This window comes from Pezoporus flaviventris, unplaced genomic scaffold (genome assembly GCF_033815535.1).
Source record: "Pezoporus flaviventris isolate CSIRO_AGI_PZ_B2104156 unplaced genomic scaffold, CSIRO_AGI_Pfla_v1 ptg000034l, whole genome shotgun sequence".
Lineage (NCBI taxonomy): Eukaryota > Metazoa > Chordata > Aves > Psittaciformes > Psittacidae > Pezoporus > Pezoporus flaviventris.
In genome coordinates this window covers 1,488,515-1,510,806 of record NW_026892582.1, presented here as the reverse complement: position 1 = coordinate 1,510,806, position 22,292 = coordinate 1,488,515, and the positions used below count along the sequence as shown (strand labels likewise).

At 46.5% G+C, this 22,292-nt stretch overlaps 1 protein-coding gene and 1 long non-coding RNA gene across 4 annotated transcripts in view; one reads left to right on the top strand and one right to left on the bottom strand.

The window, feature by feature from the left end:
* SHISA6 (shisa family member 6) overlaps window positions 1-22,292 on the top strand; it is a 229,391-nt gene that overhangs the window by 50,263 nt on the left and 156,836 nt on the right. For all 3 annotated transcript variants that reach the window (XM_061461939.1, XM_061461938.1, XM_061461937.1), the window contains exon 3: window positions 12,687-12,782. In XM_061461939.1, the coding sequence (XP_061317923.1) occupies window positions 12,687-12,782 (96 nt within the window). The remainder of the gene's footprint in view (window positions 1-12,686; window positions 12,783-22,292) is intronic.
* LOC133273595 (uncharacterized) lies at window positions 1,839-4,178 on the bottom strand. The gene is made up of 2 exons (XR_009744894.1): window positions 4,070-4,178; window positions 1,839-2,214 (listed from the first exon to the last, which is right to left on the bottom strand). It is a non-coding gene; the product is annotated as an uncharacterized LOC133273595 (long non-coding RNA).

The window sequence follows — 22,292 nt, the reverse complement described above, 5'->3', positions numbered from 1 at the left end:
TTGATGCTGCCTGAAATGAGCATGGAGATAGAAAGGCACTCTGTGCAGATAGCTGTGCATGTCCCGTGCTCCCTGTCCAGCATGGAGAGCACCAGCATAGAGCATCCATTCTCAAGTAACACACTGTTTACCCCATGTGAGGCAGGACCAAGAAGAGGAAACAAAAACCCAACAGAGATAAGCAGGAGCCTGGGGGGAGGAGGGGCAGATACAGGCTGCTGAAGCAATTAACAGAACCCTACAATGGTTTGGGTTGGAAAAGGTTTAAAGCTCATCCAGTTCCAGCCCAGGGACACCTTCCACTAGAGCAGGTTGCTCCAAGCCCCTGTGTCCAACCTGGCCTTGAACACTGCCAGGGATGGGGCAGCCACAGCTTCTCTGGGCACCCTGTGCCAGCGCCTCAGCACCCTCACAGGGAAGAGCTTCTTGTTAATTCAGGAGAAAGAAGCGGTTTTAAACCAAAACCAGTCTCATGTGTCCTGCCCTGACTCGCGCAGAAATGTCTGGTTGTTAACGCACCTGCAGCACTACCAAACACTCACTTCTCCCCATTTTCCCTGCTGGAAGGCACCTGCTGACCTTATGAGGTTCCTACACGTGTCTGCATTAGGAAACGCGGGATGTGCTGCCGAACACTGGAGACGTGTCCAAGTGGCCCCCTCCTGTGCTCCTGGACGTCGCCAAGTTCCTGCAGTGTCAGTGCAGCATTGCTGATGAGAGGAGCACAGCAGGAGGGGTGAGAGCCAGCAGTGGTGAGAGTATTAAACAGGCAACTAGTGATTCCTGTATTGAACCCTCTGGTGCTCTCACCTTCTGTTTAAAGAAAAGCAAGCAGCGACAGGAGAGTTTCAGGATAGATCTGTATTAGACCAGGAGCCTACAGGAACCTGCTGTTCTCGTTGAGTGTAATGTACTGCACCATTTGCCATTCTCCTTTTTCTCAGGCTGGTTTTCTCTATAGCTTTCAAATGTGTTTGAATTCAGAACAGAGCCAGGACAAATAGTTGATCTCTCTGTAGCCATACCCTGAATGGGCAGGAACAGATTAAAGATCATCGGTGGGGATTGTGTAATACCAGTGAGAAAATCAGCTCTGGGGCTCCACATGAGAAGCCAGGATGGGAATAGAGAGTGGAGCATCTTGGAGTCTCCATGCATATTTACACTTGAGGCAGGAATATGTCCTAGCACTTGAGAGCAGGAATGCTCACAGCCTGCTGTGAATTCGCAGGCTCAGCACATGAGCAGAGAGCACCTGAAGCCATTTCCCTTTTCTCCTGTACCTGGGGAAAATGGAGTGCTCCATCACTCATGCCACTTTTTCTCCCCTCATAAATTCTCCTCGTTTCCATTTCCAGCAATGTTCCTTAGTAAGTTGTATTCTATTGAATCTTTCAAATGAAGGTTTTCCCCACCTTAAAAAGAAAAAAAAACCCACACGTCTTAATAACAAAATCTCATTTTTTAATGACAGGCCTGTTTTTTACCTCCTCTGCCCTTTCTGTTCCTAGTGACAGGACCAAGGCCTTCAGAGGATGACTGAGGCTAAGATATCCACACAGTTACTTCCTCTCCTTTTAGCCCCAGTCTCCCAGAGACTTCCTGAGATCATGTACGTTAAGGACTCAGCTTTTCAGAGTGAAGTGAGACAGCAGCGGGTACATTCCCTTTTCCTGCCTTACCCAGAAGGAAAAATGAGTCACCATCATCCTTTTCCCCTGGAAGTCCTTGCACAATGTGCAGGCTGCAGTGCTGATGTACATGTGCACCATGTATTTCTAAATACTCTGTTTATTGAGAAGTAACTCCATAAACTAAATACATTTGGGGACAGTATCTGAAGTTTTGTAGCTTCTTTATTCAAGAAGATTATTGTAAATGCAAGCATTTAAAACACTTCTGAAATTAATATCTTCATCTCAAATTAAAATTGCTGTTCTAAAGCCAGTTAAGCACTGAGAATCACCCAGTTTCACTTAGTTATCTCAAGAGATGGTATTCACTTGGAAATAAAAGGCTGAAGTTCCAAAAGTCCGTGCAACACAGAATCCCAACACGCGACAAAAGAGTCTTGAGGTTTGATTTGAAGATGATGCCATCTCTCTGAACCTCTGGAGACTTTCCATCTTCAGTGTAATCTTCTAACAACATTCTCATCTGCTTTGCAGAAGGGTTTCTCTGGTGTGTAGGTTCTTGCTGTAATTTTCTGAGCACCTATTGTATCAGAGGAGTAACACTTTCTTGCTGCTTCCATTTGGTAAGTCAGATTACAGAGAATGGGAAAAGCACTCAACACTTCCCTCAGATTACTTTTCCATGTAGGCAATTGCTGCTCTTCCCATAGGAAAGCTGTGGAAGTGTGGGTGAAGAAAGAGGGGCTGTAGAGAATTACAGCAAACAGGAGAGGCTTTGTGTCCTGGTTTCATCTGGGATAGAGTTAATTCTCTTCCTAGCAGCTGGTGCAGTGCTGTGTTTTGGCTTTAGTCTGAGAACAATGCTGATAACACACCAATGGTTTAGTTGTTGCTCAGTAGCACTTACCCTGGTCAAGGACTTTGCAGTCTCCTGCTCTGCCGGTGAGGAAGCACACAAGAAGCCAGGAGGAAGCAGAGGCAGGGACCAGACCCAAACTAGCCAAAGGGGTACTCCATCCCACAGCACGTCATGCTTGGGATAGAAACTGAGGGGAGTTGTCTGGGAGCCGTTGATCACTGCTTGGGGACGGGCTGGACATCAGTCAGCCCAGCCTGTATTGTGCACTTTGTGTATTGTGCATCACTTGTCTGGTTTGGGTTTTATTCCTCCCTCTCCCTCTCCCTCTCCCTCTCCCTCTCCCTCTCCCTCTCCCTCTCCCTCTCCCTCTCCCTCTCCCTCTCCCTCTCCATTTAATTAGCATAGAATCCCAGGTGGATTTGTGTTGGAAGGGACCTTAAAGCTCATCCAGTTTCCAACCCCCTGCCACAGGCAGGGACACCTTCCACTAGAGCAGCTTGCTCCAAGCCCCTGTGTCCAACATGGCCTTGAACACTGCCAGGGATGGGCCAGCCATCATCATCATTATCAGTATTATTGCCACTACTACTATTATTAATAATATCAACATCAATATTGATATTAATATTTTGCTTTATTTTCATTATAAAACTCCTCAGTTGAGATAAGGTTTTACGTTTTTGCCAGTTCTTCTCCCCATCCCACCAGGGGTTGCCATTGGTCCTCCATTATTTCTATTTTCTTCATGAACTGCCAATGCATGCGTGTTGTCCTCAGGAAGCAGAGTTCTACCCCTTGGTTTTAACACAGCGAAAAGTCTGAGCCATGAGTACCTCCAGCATCCAGATCACTTGAGGCACCCTGGGTTACCTGGAGTTACCTAAGGTCACCTGGGGCTCACTGTAGCAGCTCTGCCACCTCTATTTATTACCTCAATTAGAAGCGGAGCATAAGATGTGTTCTTTGAAGCTTTGACTTAATAACACCAAAGTATTATAGACTCATAGAATCAGACTGGTTTGGGTTGGAGAGAACCTTAAGATCATCCAGTTCCAACCCCACTTATTGTGAAGCTTAAAGGTTTATTGGTGCTGCACGGACAGACTAAAATCCAGCATAGTTTTGACCAGGGATAGGGAGAGACACCGGTTCCTGTGGAGAGGAGGAGGATCAGTACTAACTTGTCACAGCAAGTGAAGCTTTCAGCTCTGGCAGCAAAGTAAGAAACCCAGCTTGCAAGTTAGAAAGTGCAGACCCTTTGCCCTTGTTGTGTTGCCTGTGACACTTCAGCAATGAGGGGCAGTGGGTGGGAGCTCAAAATCCTACATAGCCAAAGGGAACTTACCTTGTGTGTGAAGCTGAAAGTGTGCTGTTAGTTTACATTTTACCACTCTAATCAAAACACACAGAACAGTTACAGCAGTACTAGTGCTTACAGCTCAAATTAATGCAGAAAGACTCATTTGAGCAACCTGCTCTAGTGAAGGTAACCCTGCCCATGGCAGGGGGTTGGGACTGGATGATCTTAAGGTCCTTTCCAACCCAAACCATTGTGTGATTCTGTAATTTATTTTACCCTCCAAATGGATGTATGAACTGATTTAACTTCCCTTGGGTCTCTGCTGTTATGCCTGTTCTTCCCACATCTCTCTGGCTGGGTCATCAGTTTGCCTCCATGGACAACCGGGCTTTGTTGGGCTGTTGCTACAGGTGGAGCCAGCCCAGGGTAGGTGACAGACACGGTGTTCCTATCACAGCCCAACCAGCCAGGAGCAGCTCAGGTCTAGGCAAGCCCAGTCCGGCCCCAAGACCCCACAGTGTCCGGTCATTACAAACTCTGTGGATTTTCACTGGTAACAGCAGAACCCATATTCTCTGGGCTGCAACAGCATCACCACTTAGGCACTGAAGGACAAGTGCCTGGAGATTCCTGCTTGGGAAATCCTGGCTTTTCCTCTTGTTTCTATTCTCTTTCCTTTTTTACTACTGTTAACCAGGTGGAAACAGGGAGGATTGCCAAGACTGGCCATGTCCCAGCAGAGCAAGAGAGATTCATGCACTGAAGCCTAAGAGATCCTCAGTCCTTCCTCAGGTGGGACTGGGTTTAAGTACAGGAGTTCTTCCTGATATCACCAACAGACCTGCCAGCATGAAGGGATCTGGGGACAAGTACACTCACTGTATAATGTCAACACTCATTGCAGCGTGGATAAAGGATGGACTGTAAGGGATCAGAGAAGACATAGAATGGTGCTTAGGTGCTTACCAGGGAGGAAGAGGATTGCCTCGAGTGCTGGCTGGCAGGGAAAGAAATGAAAGCTGCTGCTTCTGCACATTGAGTGAGCAGGCTAATCACTGAACTAGATAAAGCTGTAGACACATTGCTGTGAAAACCTGCAGCATTTAATCGTGACTGATATTCTCTGTATAGGATAGTTTAAATCAGCCTGCAGTAATTGTTTCCTTGCTACGGAATCCAGCAGGATGATAAAACAGTCCTCAGTCTGTGTTTTGTTTCCCTGATAGGGTGTTGTGGGAATGTGTGAGTACTAGGGATAAGTGAACTGATTCATGGCTTGGTAAAAAACAGAAGGAAACTTTTCTCCTTTCCCTGAGTCATGCTGAAACTTGAGCTCCTTCTGTATCCCCGGCTCTGCAATTATAGCATGTGCTTAAGGGTGCAGAAGATTAAGGGCTTATTTGTCATTAATTTTTGACAGCCTGGGCTTCAAGGATCCCATGGATGTATAGAGCTGCATAGAGCCCCTCTATGCAGTTGGTCATGCTCTGACTCTGCTCAGCTCTGGTCCATCATTAGCCCTGTGCAGTGTTAGAGCTGCAGTGTCACCACTGCAAGTGCAGAGGTGCAGCGACACAGCTCTCCCTAATACTGATGGCAACAACTGGTTTTCAGTCACACTGGGATTTGAGTGCCTGAGACTCCTCTGAACGGGAACCCCAAGCCAGTTTGGGTTCTTGCAGGTGTGGTAGTGGCTTTCTTCTACTCACTGGGCAAGGAGTGCAACCAGGTTAAGTTTTCTATGGAGGTATTAGCCAGTCTTGATTTGCTTGTGCTTTCACTGTGGTTTACATGATTGCATGGCTTCAGATTGCACCCGTGATGGAAAGAGATCCTTATGTCCTCAAGGGAAAGGAATTAGAGTCCCTTTTCATTCCTTTTCTCCTTCCATGCTTTCTTTCTCTTCCTTCTGTGCCAAGGAGGAAAGCTTCAGCACAGGGATTAGGGCATACAGTAATACGGGAAGTCTGTTTGTGTGAGCTCCTCATCCCTGTTGCATAAAGGACAACATCCATGGGGTCTCTTCCCTCTGCTATTCTGTAGAGGAAAGGGGTGTCCTTTTGGAGCTTCAGTGTTTGCTCTTTTTGGAGCTTCAGAGCCTGCTTCAAGACGTGTGTGTGACTGGGTACAGCTGATGAGAAAGACCATGGGAGCAGAGCTGTTACCTCCACAAACCAGGTGCTTCAGTAGGTTATCTCTAGCCAACACATGCATTTGGAGCCTTGGAGAGATGATGAAATTTATTTTCCTATTAATTTAATCCTCTCTTTGAAAGTGTTTTTTATTTAGGCATCCCAGTGATAAACTCATCACTGTCTTTCTATCACCCCCAATGCACATAGAATAGTTAGGGTTGGAAAGGACCTTAAAATCATCCAGTTCCAACCTCCCTGCCATGGGCAGGGACATCTCACACTAAACCATGTCACCCAAGGCTCTGTCCAACCTGGCCTTGAACACCACCAGGGATGGAGCATTCACAACTTCCCTGGGCAACCCATTCCAGTGCCTCATCACCCTAACAGGAAATAATTTCTTCCTTATATACAATCTAAAGTTCCCCTGTTTCAGTTTTAACCCATCACCCCTTGTCCTGTCACTGCAGTCTCTAATGAAGAGTCCCTCCCCAGCATCCTTGTAGCCCCCTTCACACACTGGAAGCTGCTCTGAGGTCTCCACTCAGCTTCTCTTCTCCAGGCTCAACAGCCCCAACTTTCTCAGCCTAAAAAATAACCCACATTGCTGGCAAGACCCTCCAGCAGTGCAGTCCTGTATTTTACTGTCACAAAGTAATTTTTATAAGTCAACAGAACCTAAAATTGATATTTCCTGAAGCCTCTTACAGCTTCTTGAAGCTTGCAGGGGGGTGCAAAGTCAAGGACAACTGCTGTAGTTTAGTGGAGTCAACAGATAATGAAAGGAGGTGTTCCCTTGGTCACTTATGAGGAAAGCCAGCACAGCTTTTAGCTTCACTTTATCTTTCCTCATGCCAGAAAGATCCATGAGTACAACCTGGGCTCATAGAGCTCACTGCACTGGATTTGACTTGTTCTCCTCTGCATTAACTGGGCATGTTTTTGGCAGGTTGCTAGTTCGGACTGACACAAACCCCATGCCAGGGAACTGTTCCCCATCCTTGCGGTGTTGTGGGAAGTCTTCCAGTATGCAACATTATCCATAAAGCCCAGCTCCTGGCCAATAGTTTTACTTGAGAGCTTCAGTATTCAGTAGTGAATAGGAAGCTTTTACCCATCCTGGTTGTAAAGAAGGCTGGAAAATACGATGCAAAGGCATTTTGAAAGCTGATAATGCAGAATTCACTGAAATAAATCAAAAGGAAAAATAAGGCTCTCCCAGTTTACAGGTTGGAACAATCTGCTGCTTCTGTTTTGAATACGAAGTTCCCCCTTGGCTTGGGAGTGATCCTGGCCTGAATTTTTACTGTTTTCTGATGCTCTGGGCAGTCAGCTGTGCAAGAGCCATGTGCTTGCTGGAGCCTGTGCCAGCTGGTCAAGTCCCTGATGACACAGGACTGACTGGCTCACAGTGCGCAAGACTTGGCTTGGAGAGGGACCCGTTCTCTTCCAGAAACATCACAAAAGCTTTGGGGATCTGTAGGGATCACAGGATCCTGAATGGGTTTGTGTTGGAAGGGACCTTAAAGCTCCTCCAGCTCCAACCCCTGCCACGGGCAGGGACCCCTTCCACTAGAGCAGCTTGCTCCAAGCGCCTGTGCCCAACCTGGCCTTGAGCACTGCCAGGGATGGGGCAGCCACAGCTTCTCTGGGCACCCTGTGCCAGCGCCTCAGCACCCTCACAGGGAAGAGCTTCTGCCTAAGAGCTCATCTCAGTCTCCCCTCTGGCAGGTTAAAGCCATTCCCCTTGGCCTGTCCCTACATCCCTTGTCCCAAGCCCCTCTCCAGCTTTCCTGCAGCCCCTTCAGGCACTGGAGCTGCTCTCAGGTCTCCCCTTCAGGAGCCTTCCCTTCTCCAGGCTGAACACTTCCTTCCGTGACGTAGCTCACGCCATGGCTGACACCCACCAACTGCTGCAATGAGACTTTGCTCAGATTGAGCTGGTCTGCGTGCTTGCTGGCTCCAAGAATTCCACTGTTTGGGTCTGGAGCTGTGCCTCCCCTCGCATTCAAGGATGATTGCGTTTGACTGACAGGACATCCAGAGCAGTGCAGAGCAGTGTGCCATGTGCTCAGCAAACACCTCACGGTCATTTTGGCAGCTCGTGCCCTTTGTGTCAGTCTGTTGATATGTATAAAATAGCTCCAAAAGACTCACTCCAGCAGAAGTGAGCAGCATCAGAGGCAGGTAGGCTGTGGGTCGTATTTGTGTGTGTGTGTGTGTGTGTCCAAAATAAAGGTTTTATCTCTTTTTCCACAGAGATCTGTCTGAGAATAACATTGATGCTGAGCAGTTTGGATGTGGGGAGGCTTCTCTGGGGATGAGTTTTTTTCTGGGTGAAAACTGTGACAAGGATAAGGTCAGAATCCCAGAGTAAACCATGCAAAAGGCTGCCCACAACAGTCCCTGTCTGCCCTTCTCAGGGTGATGTAATCTGTGCTCAGTAATAACATTTCCGAGAGGTGGATAACAGCATTTTAGTTCAGCTCTAATAATTCTGTTAAATCAGAGCTGGGGATGTAATTGCTGTTTGTGACTGAGTTTGTTCCATATGTGTGTTATGCAGGATGCCATTGTAATGAAATGTTCCCTCTTTGAGCTGTATGCCCTAAAGAATATGCCTTTATTGTGTGGCAGGCAAAACACTCCTCTGCTCTCTGCCTTTGCTGTGCTTTATAACCAAAGGAGAAGAGAGAAAAAGTCATGTTTCGCCTTGTTTCAATTTCTTCTGGAGATTTTAAGTTGTGTAAGTGTTAGTTTTCATTTGTTTTAGTAACACACACAGCCTTGCTGGAGCCCTCTTCATTTCTTCTAATGCAAAAGCCTGGGAGCTTGTGTGCATCTGAGGGTTTATATGCAGTAGAGCACATGGATAGGAGTGTAAGCAAGGACAGGGAGTGAGAGGGAGGAAAAACATCTTCCAGGGACTCAGACACAGGGTTCTGAAGCAGCATTTTAGATTTGATTGTGAGAAATAGACCTTGGAGATATAAAATTCCTAGAGAAATAGTGTATTGGTAGGTAGCATGTTCCATGCCATGAGGTCAGGTTATGTGTGCTAGTATGGATGTGGAAAACTGGCAGACAGCAACTAATCCCACCCAAAATAGGAGCTGTAAAAGGGGGAAAGTGTGTGCTGGGAGCCTGAGAACATGAGTATAGAACCACAGAACCCCAGACTGGTTTGGGTTGGAAGGGGCCTCGAAGCAACCCATGGAATTTGTGTGTGCTCCCAGGGAAATACACCAGCAAAGGGCAGCTTTGCTCTGATGTGGTCTCACGTGAGGGAGGAGGGAGAGCAGTGTGAATAATGCCTGTAGGCAGCAGGAAGAAGAAAGCCATTAAACTGTCCCCACCACAGCAGACTTAGCTCAGAGATCTCCATTTGACTGGGTGCTTCTGCAGCATCTCCATGCCTCCACCCCACAGCTGCCACAATCTATGGAAGGACTCCCAGCAGCAGACCAGTGAGAGCACACAGCTAAAGGCAGAAAGGAGGAAAACAGCCTCAATAGAGAATGAGACAGGGGTGGCTTCTGGTCTGGCATAGCCCTGGACAGCATTTCCAGTGCTTTACAGCCTTCTCTGCTGATGCTTCTAGGCACATGCACTTTGGTAAGGTACCATGCCAGTGTGAAACATATCCATCAAGAAGTGGTGATGAAGTCTTTGAATAGCAGCAGCTGAGCTTGGCGCACCTGCAGCCCCCAAGGTGCTTCTAGAAGTAAAAGCCATGTTACCAGCATTTTTACACTGTGGAGCCAAGAGAAATGATCACAAGTGAGCAGGAATGAAAAAAAAAAAACATATAAAACAACTGTAGCATCCTATAATGTACCCATAAAAAGGGAAAACTCGCTACTTGAAGTCTACAAATGCAAGTTTCTTGTGGGAAAACATAACTTCTGTTCAAATGCTAATGGGTTTTCATCACAAGAATGGTTTAATTTAACTACTATGGACTATAAGAAGGGGCAGAGCAAGGTTCAGAGAACAAATGGCTGATGAACAATCTTCAATCTGCCAGTAAATATTTGCTTCTTTTATATACTTCCCCTTCTTGATCTCTGTCTTAAACCGAGACTCCAAAGGGACATATAAAAAGAGCTGATCTCAGCTAGAGGGAATAGCACATATTTGTGTGTTTCTTTTATCCTTGTTTAAACCAGTAAATTCATGACACTGACAGAGTGTCAGTCACCAGAGCAGCTGGCCCTGAAAGCATAGAAAATTGATGGTATATAAGCAAAAATTGGCTTTCTGGAGAGAAAAAGTGCAGCACATTTTAGAAAGCAAATGGGGCATTGCAGCCGCAAACCCTCTGTGTGCTTCTCAGGATAAGAACAAACACCTCATGAAGCACAAATAACTTCCAGGGACTCGGAGGCAAAGTCCTGCCACCTTTGTCCAGGAACAGAGCAGCCAGAGCTCACAAGAGCGGGGTGGGAAGAAGAGAGAAAGAGCCCATAATGTTCCCTGTGGAAGCAGAAAATCCTTCTTCCTTATTTCTGGAAACTCTCCTCTCAGCCAGTTTATGGGTGGGTGCCTCCACATTTGAAGGTTTTTGCTACCACCTTCCATTACTATAACTGTAGGAAGAAAACTGTCTTGCTGCTAACACTCCCAAGCCTGCAGAAACACTTCATATGTGTTTTGAGGAGTTGACAGGGAGCACTTGACTGACCCTGACCACAAAACAGATCTGTGAGGGAAGGGAGTGGGATGCTTTCCCTATTAGATAAGAATAAATATTTGTCAGAAGTCTCAGCATCTTCTGCCTACCATATGTGAGCCTCCTCCAAGGATCTTCACCGTGCTCATGTGATGGTGACTTCTGTGCTAGACTCTTGGGGCCAGGCAGTTGCTGGTGCTCTTCCTGAATGAGGAGTGGGGTTTGGAGTCTGCTCAGATCCTTTGCACGGCAGAAGAGTGGAATATTGACAGGCTGAGAGAGCTGGGCTGGGTCAGCCTGGAGAAGAGAAGGCTCCTGAAGGGGAGACCTGAGAGCAGCTCCAGTGCTTGAAGGGGCTGCAGGAAACCTGGAGAGGGGCTTGGGACAAGGGATGTAGGGACAGGCCAAGGGGAATGGCTTTAACCTGCCAGAGGGGAGATTGAGATGAGCTCTTGGGCAGAAGCTCTTCCCTGTGAGGGTGCTGAGGCGCTGGCACAGGGTGCCCAGAGAAGCTGTGGCTGCCCCATCCCTGGCAGTGTTCAAGGCCAGGTTGGACACAGGGGCTTGGAGCAAGCTGCTCTAGTGGAAGGGGTCCCTGCCCGTGGCAGGGGTTGGAGCTTGGTGAACTTTAAGGTCGCTGAAACCCAAATCAGGCTGGGATTCTATCATTCTGGGACAGTCTAGACTTGGGGGGATGCTTACCTTCAGCCCACTTGTGTGCAGGGTGGGCTCTCATGACAGGAGTAATGGCCTGTAAAATCAGTGGTAGCTGCTGGGATACACAGGTGGGAATGAGTGGCTAAAAGAGACAGAGGAAAACTTGGCAGCCTGGTGAGATTCAAAGTCTCTGCTCCTGTTGGTTGTCACAGTATGGCCAGACAGAATACAAGCTTGTGAGAGCAAACAGGATTTTGTCTCAGTGTTGGAAAACTGGTGCAGGGCTGGAGCATCTGTCAGAGGCAATGTGAGCCAGGCAGAGCATGGCCCCAGGCTGCATTTCCACCTGGATCCCTGATGCCCCTTTGGCCCTCCCCAAAGCTTCCCAACTCATCTCCCCTGCTCAAGTGTGCACTGGACCATCTGCTGTGATGGACTCCCAGCCACCGTGCTGAAGAGCAGTGGTGCATCACGAGCTTGTGCAGAAAGGCACGGAGGGGATGGAGAGGGAGCTGCATTCCTGGCCCCTTAGGCTGCCTTACTTCCCTCCCCCAGCACCTATCTTATCTCTGCCTCTTTCTAAAATAAAAGGAATAGAAAAATGAACAACATGAAAAAGGGAGGAGATGATAAAGAGTATCTGAAAAATTAACTGTGTCCTCATTTCAGAGCTTTGCATGGTAAAAGGGAGGCAAACGGCCTTGGCTTCATTAATAAATTAAAATATTAAAAAGCTGGGTGCCTCCTGAACCTACGCTTTTGTCATGGACTGAGAAAGCTCCTAGGAAGTGTTCTGCAGAAGGCTATTGAGAAACTATCCAGGGATGCTATGAAGGGCCAGAGCAAATGAAAGCTGGAAGGCAAAGTTTGGTATCATGCTGTTAATGAGGAATTGGGTCCAGCCTGGACACGTGATATTTGCACCTTTGCTTTTGTGCTGAGACCAGCTCTCTGCCAATGGCACATGGCTGCTGCCAGGGGTATGGCTGGAATCAGGAATGATCAAAGCCAGATCGCTTCTGATTTCCTTTAGCTTCTTAAGTCTGGAAGGTTTGAGAGCAGTTCTTGGGAGTGCTGCTCCTGGGAAACCTGCATCCGAGCCAGTGATGATCAGAATTGCCAGTGATGGGGATGTTTGGTTTGGCACGTTAGCGGTTCTCCTCTCAGTATTGGTTCACTCCTTGGCAGTTATCAAATATGCAATTGTTCTTCTCAGTAAATCTTGGCCAAGGAAGGTGTAAGACTTTGATGCTGTTATAGGTGTTATGTTCTGTTATACCCTCTGCTTGCCATTAGCAATGGAGCCGTGTGGTGGGGCCTTGATACTTGTACCTGAGGGTAACATCAGGGCTGTATAGCATATATGTACATATAGATATATATACACACACACTCAATAATGGTTTCTTTGTTTTCTTTTCCTTGGCAGGTCCCTATGGAAAGGATATTTATCGAAGTGGAGGGCCAGATCTCCATAATTTCATCTCCTCCGGGTTTGTCACATTAGGAAGAGGACACACGAAGGGTACAGTGGAAACAATTTTTTGCTAAATAAAAAGATTGTTTTAAAGAAATAATAAAAAAAGAAAAAAGCTATAACTCAGAAGCTGGGTTCTGAGCGCTGGGAGGTAACAGTATTGGACTGCAGTCAGTAGATTTAGCTTAGCAAATATCGATGCAGGTAAAATACTGTGCCCCTAGCAGAACCTTTTAAATCCTAGCAAGGGAGATGGTGGGAGAGTGTTGAGTCAGGCAGCCAGGCTCCAGACTCCACTCTGACTTTGCAGTTCAACAATTTAGACTGCTCTGTGTTTTCCTGAGTGCATGGTTGCAAACCACCATTGTGCTGCTGTACTTCTCAAAGGAGAGGGAAGGATCTCGTGCTGTCCAAGGGCAGGCAGGCAGCACTTGAAGAGTGCATTTCTGGATTTCTTTTGTTTGACTTCTGGGCTTTTTTTTTTTTTTTTGGGTTGGGGTTGGGGTGGCGGGGTTATGATGAATATTTTATAAAATTATTTCTTTTTAGGTCCTAAAACATATATTTTGTGTGTTCATATAATCTGTGATATAATGTACAAACATGAAACCACGAAAATATACGTATGCTGCTCTGTGTATGTTCTGTGTATATGTACTGTATATAAAATCTATGTTGAGAGACAGTTGTAGCTCTATTAGACAAGTAACCGTATAACCCAGGAGTTGTGGTGACACAAAAGCTGTGAGATCTGACTCAAAAGTAGCTGGTCACCAGAACCCCAGCTCAATGTTCGTTTTTCTGATGTTGTTGCCTATTTGGTGAGTTTTTTATAGTGTACAGTGAGACTGTGTTTGGAGCGTCTTTCTGTTCACACCCTGACCGAGTCACACTGGTGCTCTGGCAGTGGGTTTGCGACACGGGGAGTGCAAAGCATGTGCCATGCCAGTCCTCGTCTGGTTCTGTGTCCTGCTGACTTCTGAGACTGTTGTACATTTATATAGACGCAATGTATGTGGAGATACCTATATAGACACGATGTACTGTATGTGGAGATGTGTCCATGTGCTCGCCTGGTTGAATGCACCCGTGTTGTTCCTGTGGATGACCATCACTCACAAATTATTAAAAGACCTTTCTTTTTTTCCCTACATTTCCTGCACTTTTTCCAAGTCTCCAAAGTGTCATCCAAAGCAGTGTCGGTCCTGTAGAACTGTCAGAGAAGAAACAAATCTATGTATATTGTCTGTGTATGTCTGTGTGTGCTTAAATAAAGTTTACTGAGGCTGAGGCAGCACCCGTGGGACTTGTAATGCAATACCCTGCAATTCCAGCCTGGCACTGCACCGGTGGAAGGAAAGCAGAGAAAACCACCATGAACCTTCAGGTGGGCTGGGAACCGAGATGGTTCAAGGAAGGACTCATGGATGGCGTTTCACACGAGGTCTCTCCCTTCCTCCTCCCCATCCAAAAGGGATTTTACAGTCACATCCTATCACATCAGGCCTGACAGTGTATTTAGGGTGAGCTAGCAAGTGTACCCCAGTAGAGGTGTGGTCTACAGAGTGGTGTGTCCTGATAGCCATCATCAAGCACATGGATAACTCCGGGCAGGCCCATAAAACCTGCCTCTTTGTCTCAATTTGAATTACCCTCCAGCAGTTTTCTGTACAATATACTTTTCCCAGTTCCTTCCCAGCTAAGAATAAAACTTGCTTTCCTTCTAGAACTGAAAAACCTCAGGGGCTCTGTTCTTCTGTAGATGGGCCAGTGGTTTCCACACATTTTCCCACTGGAAGTTTTGCTTGAAGCCTCACAGAGCACATTTCCTATCCCTGGGAAGTTTGGGAGAATGGGCAGTGGGAGTCCAGACTGTTCCTATACCAAAAGCTGTTAGATAGGGTGGTGCTTTTCAAAGGGAATAAAAGGCTTTTATTAACTGAAGAAATTAAACTATATCTTGGCTGTTTATGGACATAAAAGAACGAATTGGCCTTTGAATTTACGTTTCAGCTACCTGTTAATTCACATTCTATTTGAACAGTACCATAATGTTAACTTCTAACTTCTTCATAGTAAATTCACATATCCAACTATGACAACTTGGTGATTAACATCCCCACATGTTCTGCACGCAAACAGCCTTGTTTGCTTGTGCAAATGCAGAGATTTGTCTTTGTGCTATGATTTGTGCTGTGAAAGCAGGGACTTCGGGTGTAACAAATTACTTAGGGGCTCTATCATTGGGATTGTGCTCTATATCATTGGATTACTTCTCTAAATAGATTTCCTGTGTTCATTTTTCACTGGGAACCCAGTTGTATGTGTAGACAGGAGAGATGAGTGCTCCAGCAAGGCTTGTAGTCCTGAGCCTCATGCTCAGGACTATCATGAAGCTCAGCAGCTTCATACTCAGATTTTGTCCTATTTCAGCTCTAGCGCATGTGTTAAAATCTCCACCTCAACTGTCATTAGCCAAATAACCTCCCTTGCCTTGTTGTTACACCACCGTGGAGGAGGGTTCTGCTTTTAGACTGCACAAACCCAATGAAGTTTATCTCAATATTTCTTTGCACTGGGAGACACATTTTTGGTGTTTTCTCAACTGTCTTCTGCGCTGTGGCAGAACTCCAAGTGCTGAGTAATATTTAAGAGCTAATCTATTTTGGGCAGAAGACAAAGATGTGAGACATGCCAAACTACCATGGATACCAAATCAGCATATTCACATGTCTGACATCCACAAGCTCCGGCAAGATTGTGATTTATGATTCTTACATGACACTCCATTGGGCAATGCATCACTGCCTGGCATTTAAGTCTATAAAATCACTGCATAGTGTGTTCTTCAAACCATGGTAAAAGATTTCACTGTCAGTATGTCATGATGATCTAGGAATGAATCCAGCGTCTTTAGGCGATAGAAAGTCTCCATGGTGAGACAGGAGGCAGGGCTAATCTCATCTAATGGTGGATAGCTGGAAGTTTAACATTTTATTTGGAGGTAGTAGCCTTCTGTTCCATATAAAGACTCTTGGGAGACATCAACACCTCTAAATGGGTGTTCACTGGATGGGCACTAGACACCTCTTCACCCCCTCTAGCAAGAGGGGAGTTATGGGAGGATTAGGTCATTGAGCCAGTAGAGGAAGGCAGACGAATCCTTCCTACCCATATTGATACAGGAGTAGCTACTATTGCTCCAGTTGCTGTAGTAGTTGCTATGAGAGGGCAGTGCTGCAGTGAATCAAGTAGGAGCACTAAAGACAGGGGTTACCACATCCCTCTCTGCACTAACCTGATTTACAAAGCAGCTTCCTCAACCTATTCTCTCTGCAACCATCTTGCTACTCTCAGATATCCCAGGTTGAGACTAACATGGGCTATACTCACTGTCCTGCCAGGGCTCTGCTCGGTCACTCGGGGTGGTGTAGAACATAACTGCAACAGCACATGGAGCAAGCACCCATGTGGATATGCAACCACAGCGAATAAAGTTTCCAGTTGAACTGAGTGCTAGGGGTCAAGGAACAGTGAGGTAGGAGGAATATGGGATTTTAGACTGCATGGTTTTCTCGTAGGGAAAACCAGGACTTTTCCTACTTTTTCTTCTTTGTAAGTTTATGCCAGGAGGAGCAGAGGTAGGGCTGTGACTTGAAAAGCATGTGTGGAAAACTCAGGAAGCATCAAGGGTCCTCACAGCCTGCCCAGTAACACTGTCAGAAATGGAACCTTTCACTTTTCATTCAAGGCTGCAAGTCTTTATTGTAGCTGGATTCACAGGGAGAGGTGTGTGTTCTGAGTTAAGGCAAACTATAGTGATAGGACAAAGGGTGATGGGTTTAAACTTAAGCAGAGGAAGTTCAGGTTAGATCTAAGGCAGAAGCTCTTCCCTGTGAGGGTGCTGAGGCGCTGGCACAGGGTGCCCAGAGAAGCTGTGGCTGCCCCATCCCTGGCAGTGTTCAAGGCCAGGTTGGACACAGGGGCTTGGAGCAAGCTGCTCTAGTGGAAGGGGTCCCTGCCTGTGGCAGGGGTTGGAACTGGATGAGCTTTAAGGTCCCTTCCAACCCAAACCATTCCATGATTCTATACACACGAGACTCTTTTTCTTCAAGTATCCCACTAATATTTGCACCTAGGATGTTATCCAGCAGTGCCAGTAGGCAGGAGGAAAAACGAGCCATGTATCCAAGTCAGTGTGATGTGTCTGTGAAAGCCTGACTACATTGCTGCTGGCATCTCTGTGGAGCTGTACCAGCATCCTGCAGTGTGGGCAACGTGAAGGTGGTGTTGGTGTGGAGAAGCCAGCCTGGTGACTGAGCAATAAAAGCTACCCACATTTTATCTTACTTAGTGCAGATAAGGCAATATCTACAGCTTGAGTGTGGGATTTACCTGCCTGGGCCTCTGCTTTGCCTAGCCTGCAGCGTGGTCATACCTTATGTATCTGCAGAGTGGCTCAGGGCACTCTTGATGGTACAACCCTTCACGTGAGGTACAGCTAGGCAGCTTGAGCTGGTTTTGGTTGAGCACATGTGCCTGGTGTGTGGGAGCATGGTATATGGCCTTTAGCAGGACCTTACACCCAAACAGGCATCATACTCCCCAGATACAACCTCATAATAATGATCCCTCTCTGTGTTACCTGAATGGTTGCACAGCACCTGTGTACAGGTGAGATGTCAGATGCTGATGACTTGTTGCTTTTTCCCAGTTGACAGTCTCCCTCAAATCAGCTTCTTTTTGGTGCATATACAAAAGGGGCAAATTGTTCTTCTTCTAGTCTCACCTAAGATTTGTTTTGAGGACAGGCAGACCATATGTCCCATGGTGCAGGAGCACTGGATGATGGCTGCTGCCACACTGGTCAAGGTTTGGAAGCTCCAGGGTTTTACGTGAGATTTATTGCAAGAGAAGCTCCAAGAGTAAAGCAACAGCTTGCTTTATCTGGCAGTTTAACAGTTGGGTTTGTCTGTAAGAGAACCTAAGGCAAACATGGAAGAGGACAAAGGCACCTATAGATCATACTTAGCAACCAAGATCTTCCCAAGCTGCTTCAGTGCCTCCACCAGCTGAGGTGGGTGGCAGCTCCACTTTCTTGTCTTCTCCCCCGGGAGCTCCAGCATTTTCCAGCACCGTGTCCCTGCTGCTCCCACTGGAAGGTGCTGCCTTCCCTCTGCATGGAGAGAGAAAGCACAGAGTAAATGACTCGTGAGTAAGTCTGTTTGCCCAAGACAGCACTGCCAAGTCCATGCTTGTGTGACTCAGGAAAGCTTGTTGATGGTGGTAGGGCTGTGGGTCATCCATGTCAATATGGGGATCAGGTCATTTCCTTCCTGAAATGTCTTGATCTACCCATCCATTGTGTTCCCTCGTTTGCACATTCTTCCCACCTTTCCGGGGTTTTCTGCAAGCTGAAGAGTATCTGTGTCAGGCTTTGTATTTTATACATGACAGATCTGTATGCAAACTAGTCTTTGTGCAGACACCTCAGTGGATTTATAACAGTCAACATGCTGCAAGCCTTGCATACAGAATAAATGTGATACAACGTGGTAAAACAGGATCGGGTATTCGTACTGGCTGGCACCGCTTCCTCCTTTTCTACACACATTGTACTCATCCCCCTTTTACACGCACCACTCTTCCTTTTGGGGACCCTGAGCTGATCCCCTTTTGCAAACATCAGCTCAGGAACCAACACTTTTACTGGTCCATTAGCATGTAAATATGATTCAGAGATGAATGGGAGGAAAGAAATTTATTACTTTAATCATCATTAAGAGTCTGAGGATTCTGGTTCCTTTCTCCAACGCTGCCCTGGTTCCTTGCTGTCGTGGCTGCTTCCTTGTCACTTGGCTGACAGACTTACTTACATTCCAGTTTCTTTCCAAAAGTGCTGTTTCATACCCTTAATTTGTTATTTTGGGGTCTTGAATTACATCTGTCACAATCAGCGTTGGCCCAGTGCAGAGCCAAAACATGCAGTGAATCAGCTCCAAGATGGAATTTACTGCCTCCCCCATCATTAGTAATCCACGCCTGTGGTAGACTCATTAATACAGGGAAAAAGGGAAGTTTAAGGGTCATTTTTTTCATACCTGCATCTGTAACAGGCCATGAATAGATTATGTAAAAATGGAAGGTTAGGGATGTTGGGTCCTTTCTCTCATTAAACACTTGTTTGCTAGACATTTTGTTATCAATGGAGAGATGTCAAGCCAGAGCCTGCTGCATCCCAATGAATCATTTTATGTTCATCTGAAATAATATCTAATGGTTTTGACAGTGTCTCGCAGTCTGGGTTCTAAAGATCACTTTCATTCTGATTCCTGATGAATTGCAACTATTGCATATTCTGGCGCCTAATTGTATTGACTTGAGAAAAGGATCATTGGGATGTGGGAAGTGCTTCATGGCTTTGCAGAAAGATTCCATGACGCAATAGTGCATTTCAATCCGCTCTGAATTATTTAATCGACTCCAGACAAAACCATCCATTTCTCAGCAGAGTCTGGACAGCCTCTTTGTTACAGCCCTTGGAATAGCTGGGTGGGAGGAGAGTGGGAGGTCATGGAAACCATACTGATGCCTACAGCAGTTGCTGTAGGCAAGGAATGGGGTGAACAAGAGCAAAACCACATCCATCCCTGGCGTCACCTTCTGCAAAGGGCGCTGAAGTAATGGAAGTGATGGGTTTGTGCCCTTCTGTCTTCTGACAAACCGGCCCCAAACCTGGCCTAAAGCACAACCTGAAGAGGCTGTTTTGGAACATGGCTTTTCAAGCTGTGCTCCACACGCTATGAGGAATGAGCAGGAGGAGGACTGGCAGCTAATCTGAGAGCCTTCCTCAAGCTGATTAAGGAAACAGCAGAGAAATGGCCACAAGCAGGGCATGGAGCACACGTATCACTGCTAAACCAGGAGATTAAGCTTCCTGTAGCAAGGAGCCCACACTTGCTCCACAGCCAGCTATTAAATGGAGACTGCTTCCTGCATCATGAAAGCAACCTTCTCCTGCAGTCAGAAGTCAGCCTTACTTTGCATGTAAAGGGACACTTGTCAGCTGGAGATCACCACCTCAACTCATCAATGGCGCTTTTAACTTGACCTGACCAAAGATGCTCCATCCCTGGCAGTGTTCAAGGCTGGGCTAGACAGTCTTGGTTTAGTGTGAGGTGTCCCTGCCCACGGCAGGAGGGTTAGAGCTAGAGGATCTTAAGGTCCTTTCCAACCTTAACTATTCTGTGAGACTATGATTACATGCTTTCTGGAGGACATGGACAGGACTAAGATGGGGAGAAGGGATGCCAGACAGTTTGGGTTGCCTCTTCTTTCTCACTGAGGGACAGTTAAACCCACAGTCTTGTGTCTGGGGGAAAGACCACCCTGTGCCTTTCTTCATATGCACATTCAGGCTGGGATTGTGTTTTGCCAACTAGTACTGCAATATGCAATATTCATATCATCACAGACTGGTTTGTGTTAGAAAGGACTTTAAAGCTCATCCAGTTCCAACCCCTGCCACAGGCAGGGACACCTTCCACTAGAGCAGCTTGCTCCAAGCCCCTGTGTCCAACCTGGCCTTGAGCACTGCCAGGGATGGGGCAGCCACAGCTTCTCTGGGCACCCTGTGCCAGCGCCTCAGCACCCTCACAGGGAAGAGCTTCTGCCTTATATTTTACCTAATTTTTCCCAATATTGGAGCTAAACTTGCTGCTGGCACTTTGTGTAAGGTGTTTGACCGCCAGCATGTGGTCCCCTTTACAGACCCAGGCATGCACTGGAGTTTGGGACTAACCTTCACCACTGCTACTGCTGAGATCCTTATGCTTCCATGTCAGGGGGAATCGCAGAAGTTCCCACTGAACTCGTCTATCTGTGGTCAGTGAATTATTTTGCTGCCCACTTCCTTGTCCTACAAACTTCAAGGCATCCAGCTCTCTGCTGAGATCCCATGGGTGGTTTCAACAATGCAGTACTCCAGGATGGATTTCTCTTCTTTCTGCTGTTTGTTAACAATATATCAAAACAAATTACAGTACCTGAGAGGAGAAGAAAAAAGCCCTGCCTATTATCAGATGCCCTTTCCCAGAGAGTCTGTCAACTCTCCATGATGTTTTGGCAGATCCCTTTGAAAACGGAGCTGAAGGCTGCTGAAAAGCTGGCAGTTACAGCCCAGCTATCTATGAAACAGGGAGCTTCAGCTGCATGCCACAGACTTCTCTTTGAAGAATGTCTCTGTCTATATTTATTGTCAAGAACTGATGCATAAAACCCCCCTTATGATTTCCTGCTACAGTGTCACCGAGGAACTCAGGCTGGTTATTTCCCAGTGAGAGATTTTAACTGAAATACCGAATCAGCCTTAGAGCTGGCATGCTGCTTCTTGAGCAGGTCAATGGGCAGTCTGAATCATAAATAAGAAAATGGAATATTACAAAGGAATTTGGAGATTCCTGAGTGCAGATAGGGGAATTTGGAGAGGGATCCGTGATTCTGAAACCTCTGTGATCTCACTGGAACAACCGGATTCCATGGTCAGATGAAGAACTTGGGCATGCCCAAGAACCCACTGCTACAGCAAAACCAGTGTGTTTTACACAGTTTATCTTCTGAAGTTCCTTGGGGGGAACATTGGCTCATTATCATAGAAGTGTCTTTCTTTGCAGACACAGGCCCCAGGTTGGCTGTCCAGATGTGCTTTCTAGATATGGTACTCACTCACAGGGAAACTACTTGGTCTTAGGAGCTTCACTTTATCCTTCAATAGCCAATATAAAACTGTGGACAATTGTAGGGAGTTTATACAACAAATGCCACAAAAGTAGTCACAGACAGTCCTTGAGAGACAGACTTGTGCTTACTGATTCACTTTTCCTACTCTTTGAAACAGATTAATCTCTATCTCTTGATAGCATGCAGGCCCTTAGCTGTGACTAGTTTGTATTGTGGCAGTGTCTAAAGGCCACTGGTTGAAGATGAGAACCATTATTCCTAAATGGGGGCAAACCAGAGAGAGCCATGCTCCAGACGTCCTATTCATTCCTGTACTGGATTTACAGGTGTCCAACAGCTGGGTATCTGTTGAAGTAGAAATGATGAGTCTCACAGTTCACAACATCACTTTGTTGTCCCAGACCTGCTTTTACAGAGCTGTGGTTCTCCAGTCATTTAACTCCAGTTCTGTTCCTCAGCTGGAGGAACTCTTCTTCATATTATTCCAAAGCCAGTTTTGTTTAATACTGCCATGACTTTGCTACAGGTCTGGTGTCCATGCTCCAAGATGTGCACAGTAAAACAGCAGAATGAGGGCTTTTGCTGTTGCAGGTGGTTTGCAGTCAAAAGGATAATAGCATTCTCTTTGTCTAAACACAAAACCTGTTGCTTTTAGTGTGTTGGGCCTTCAACCTAACCTTGGCTGAAATAACAGAAGCTAAACTGTAATCTGCTGTTGTGTAAGGCCTGCTGCTGTTACCACTGCTCTGCTTGTGCAGAGAGAGCAGGAGTAACATTTTCTATCCTTTTCTTCTCCTATGAGCAACAGTTGCATCCAAG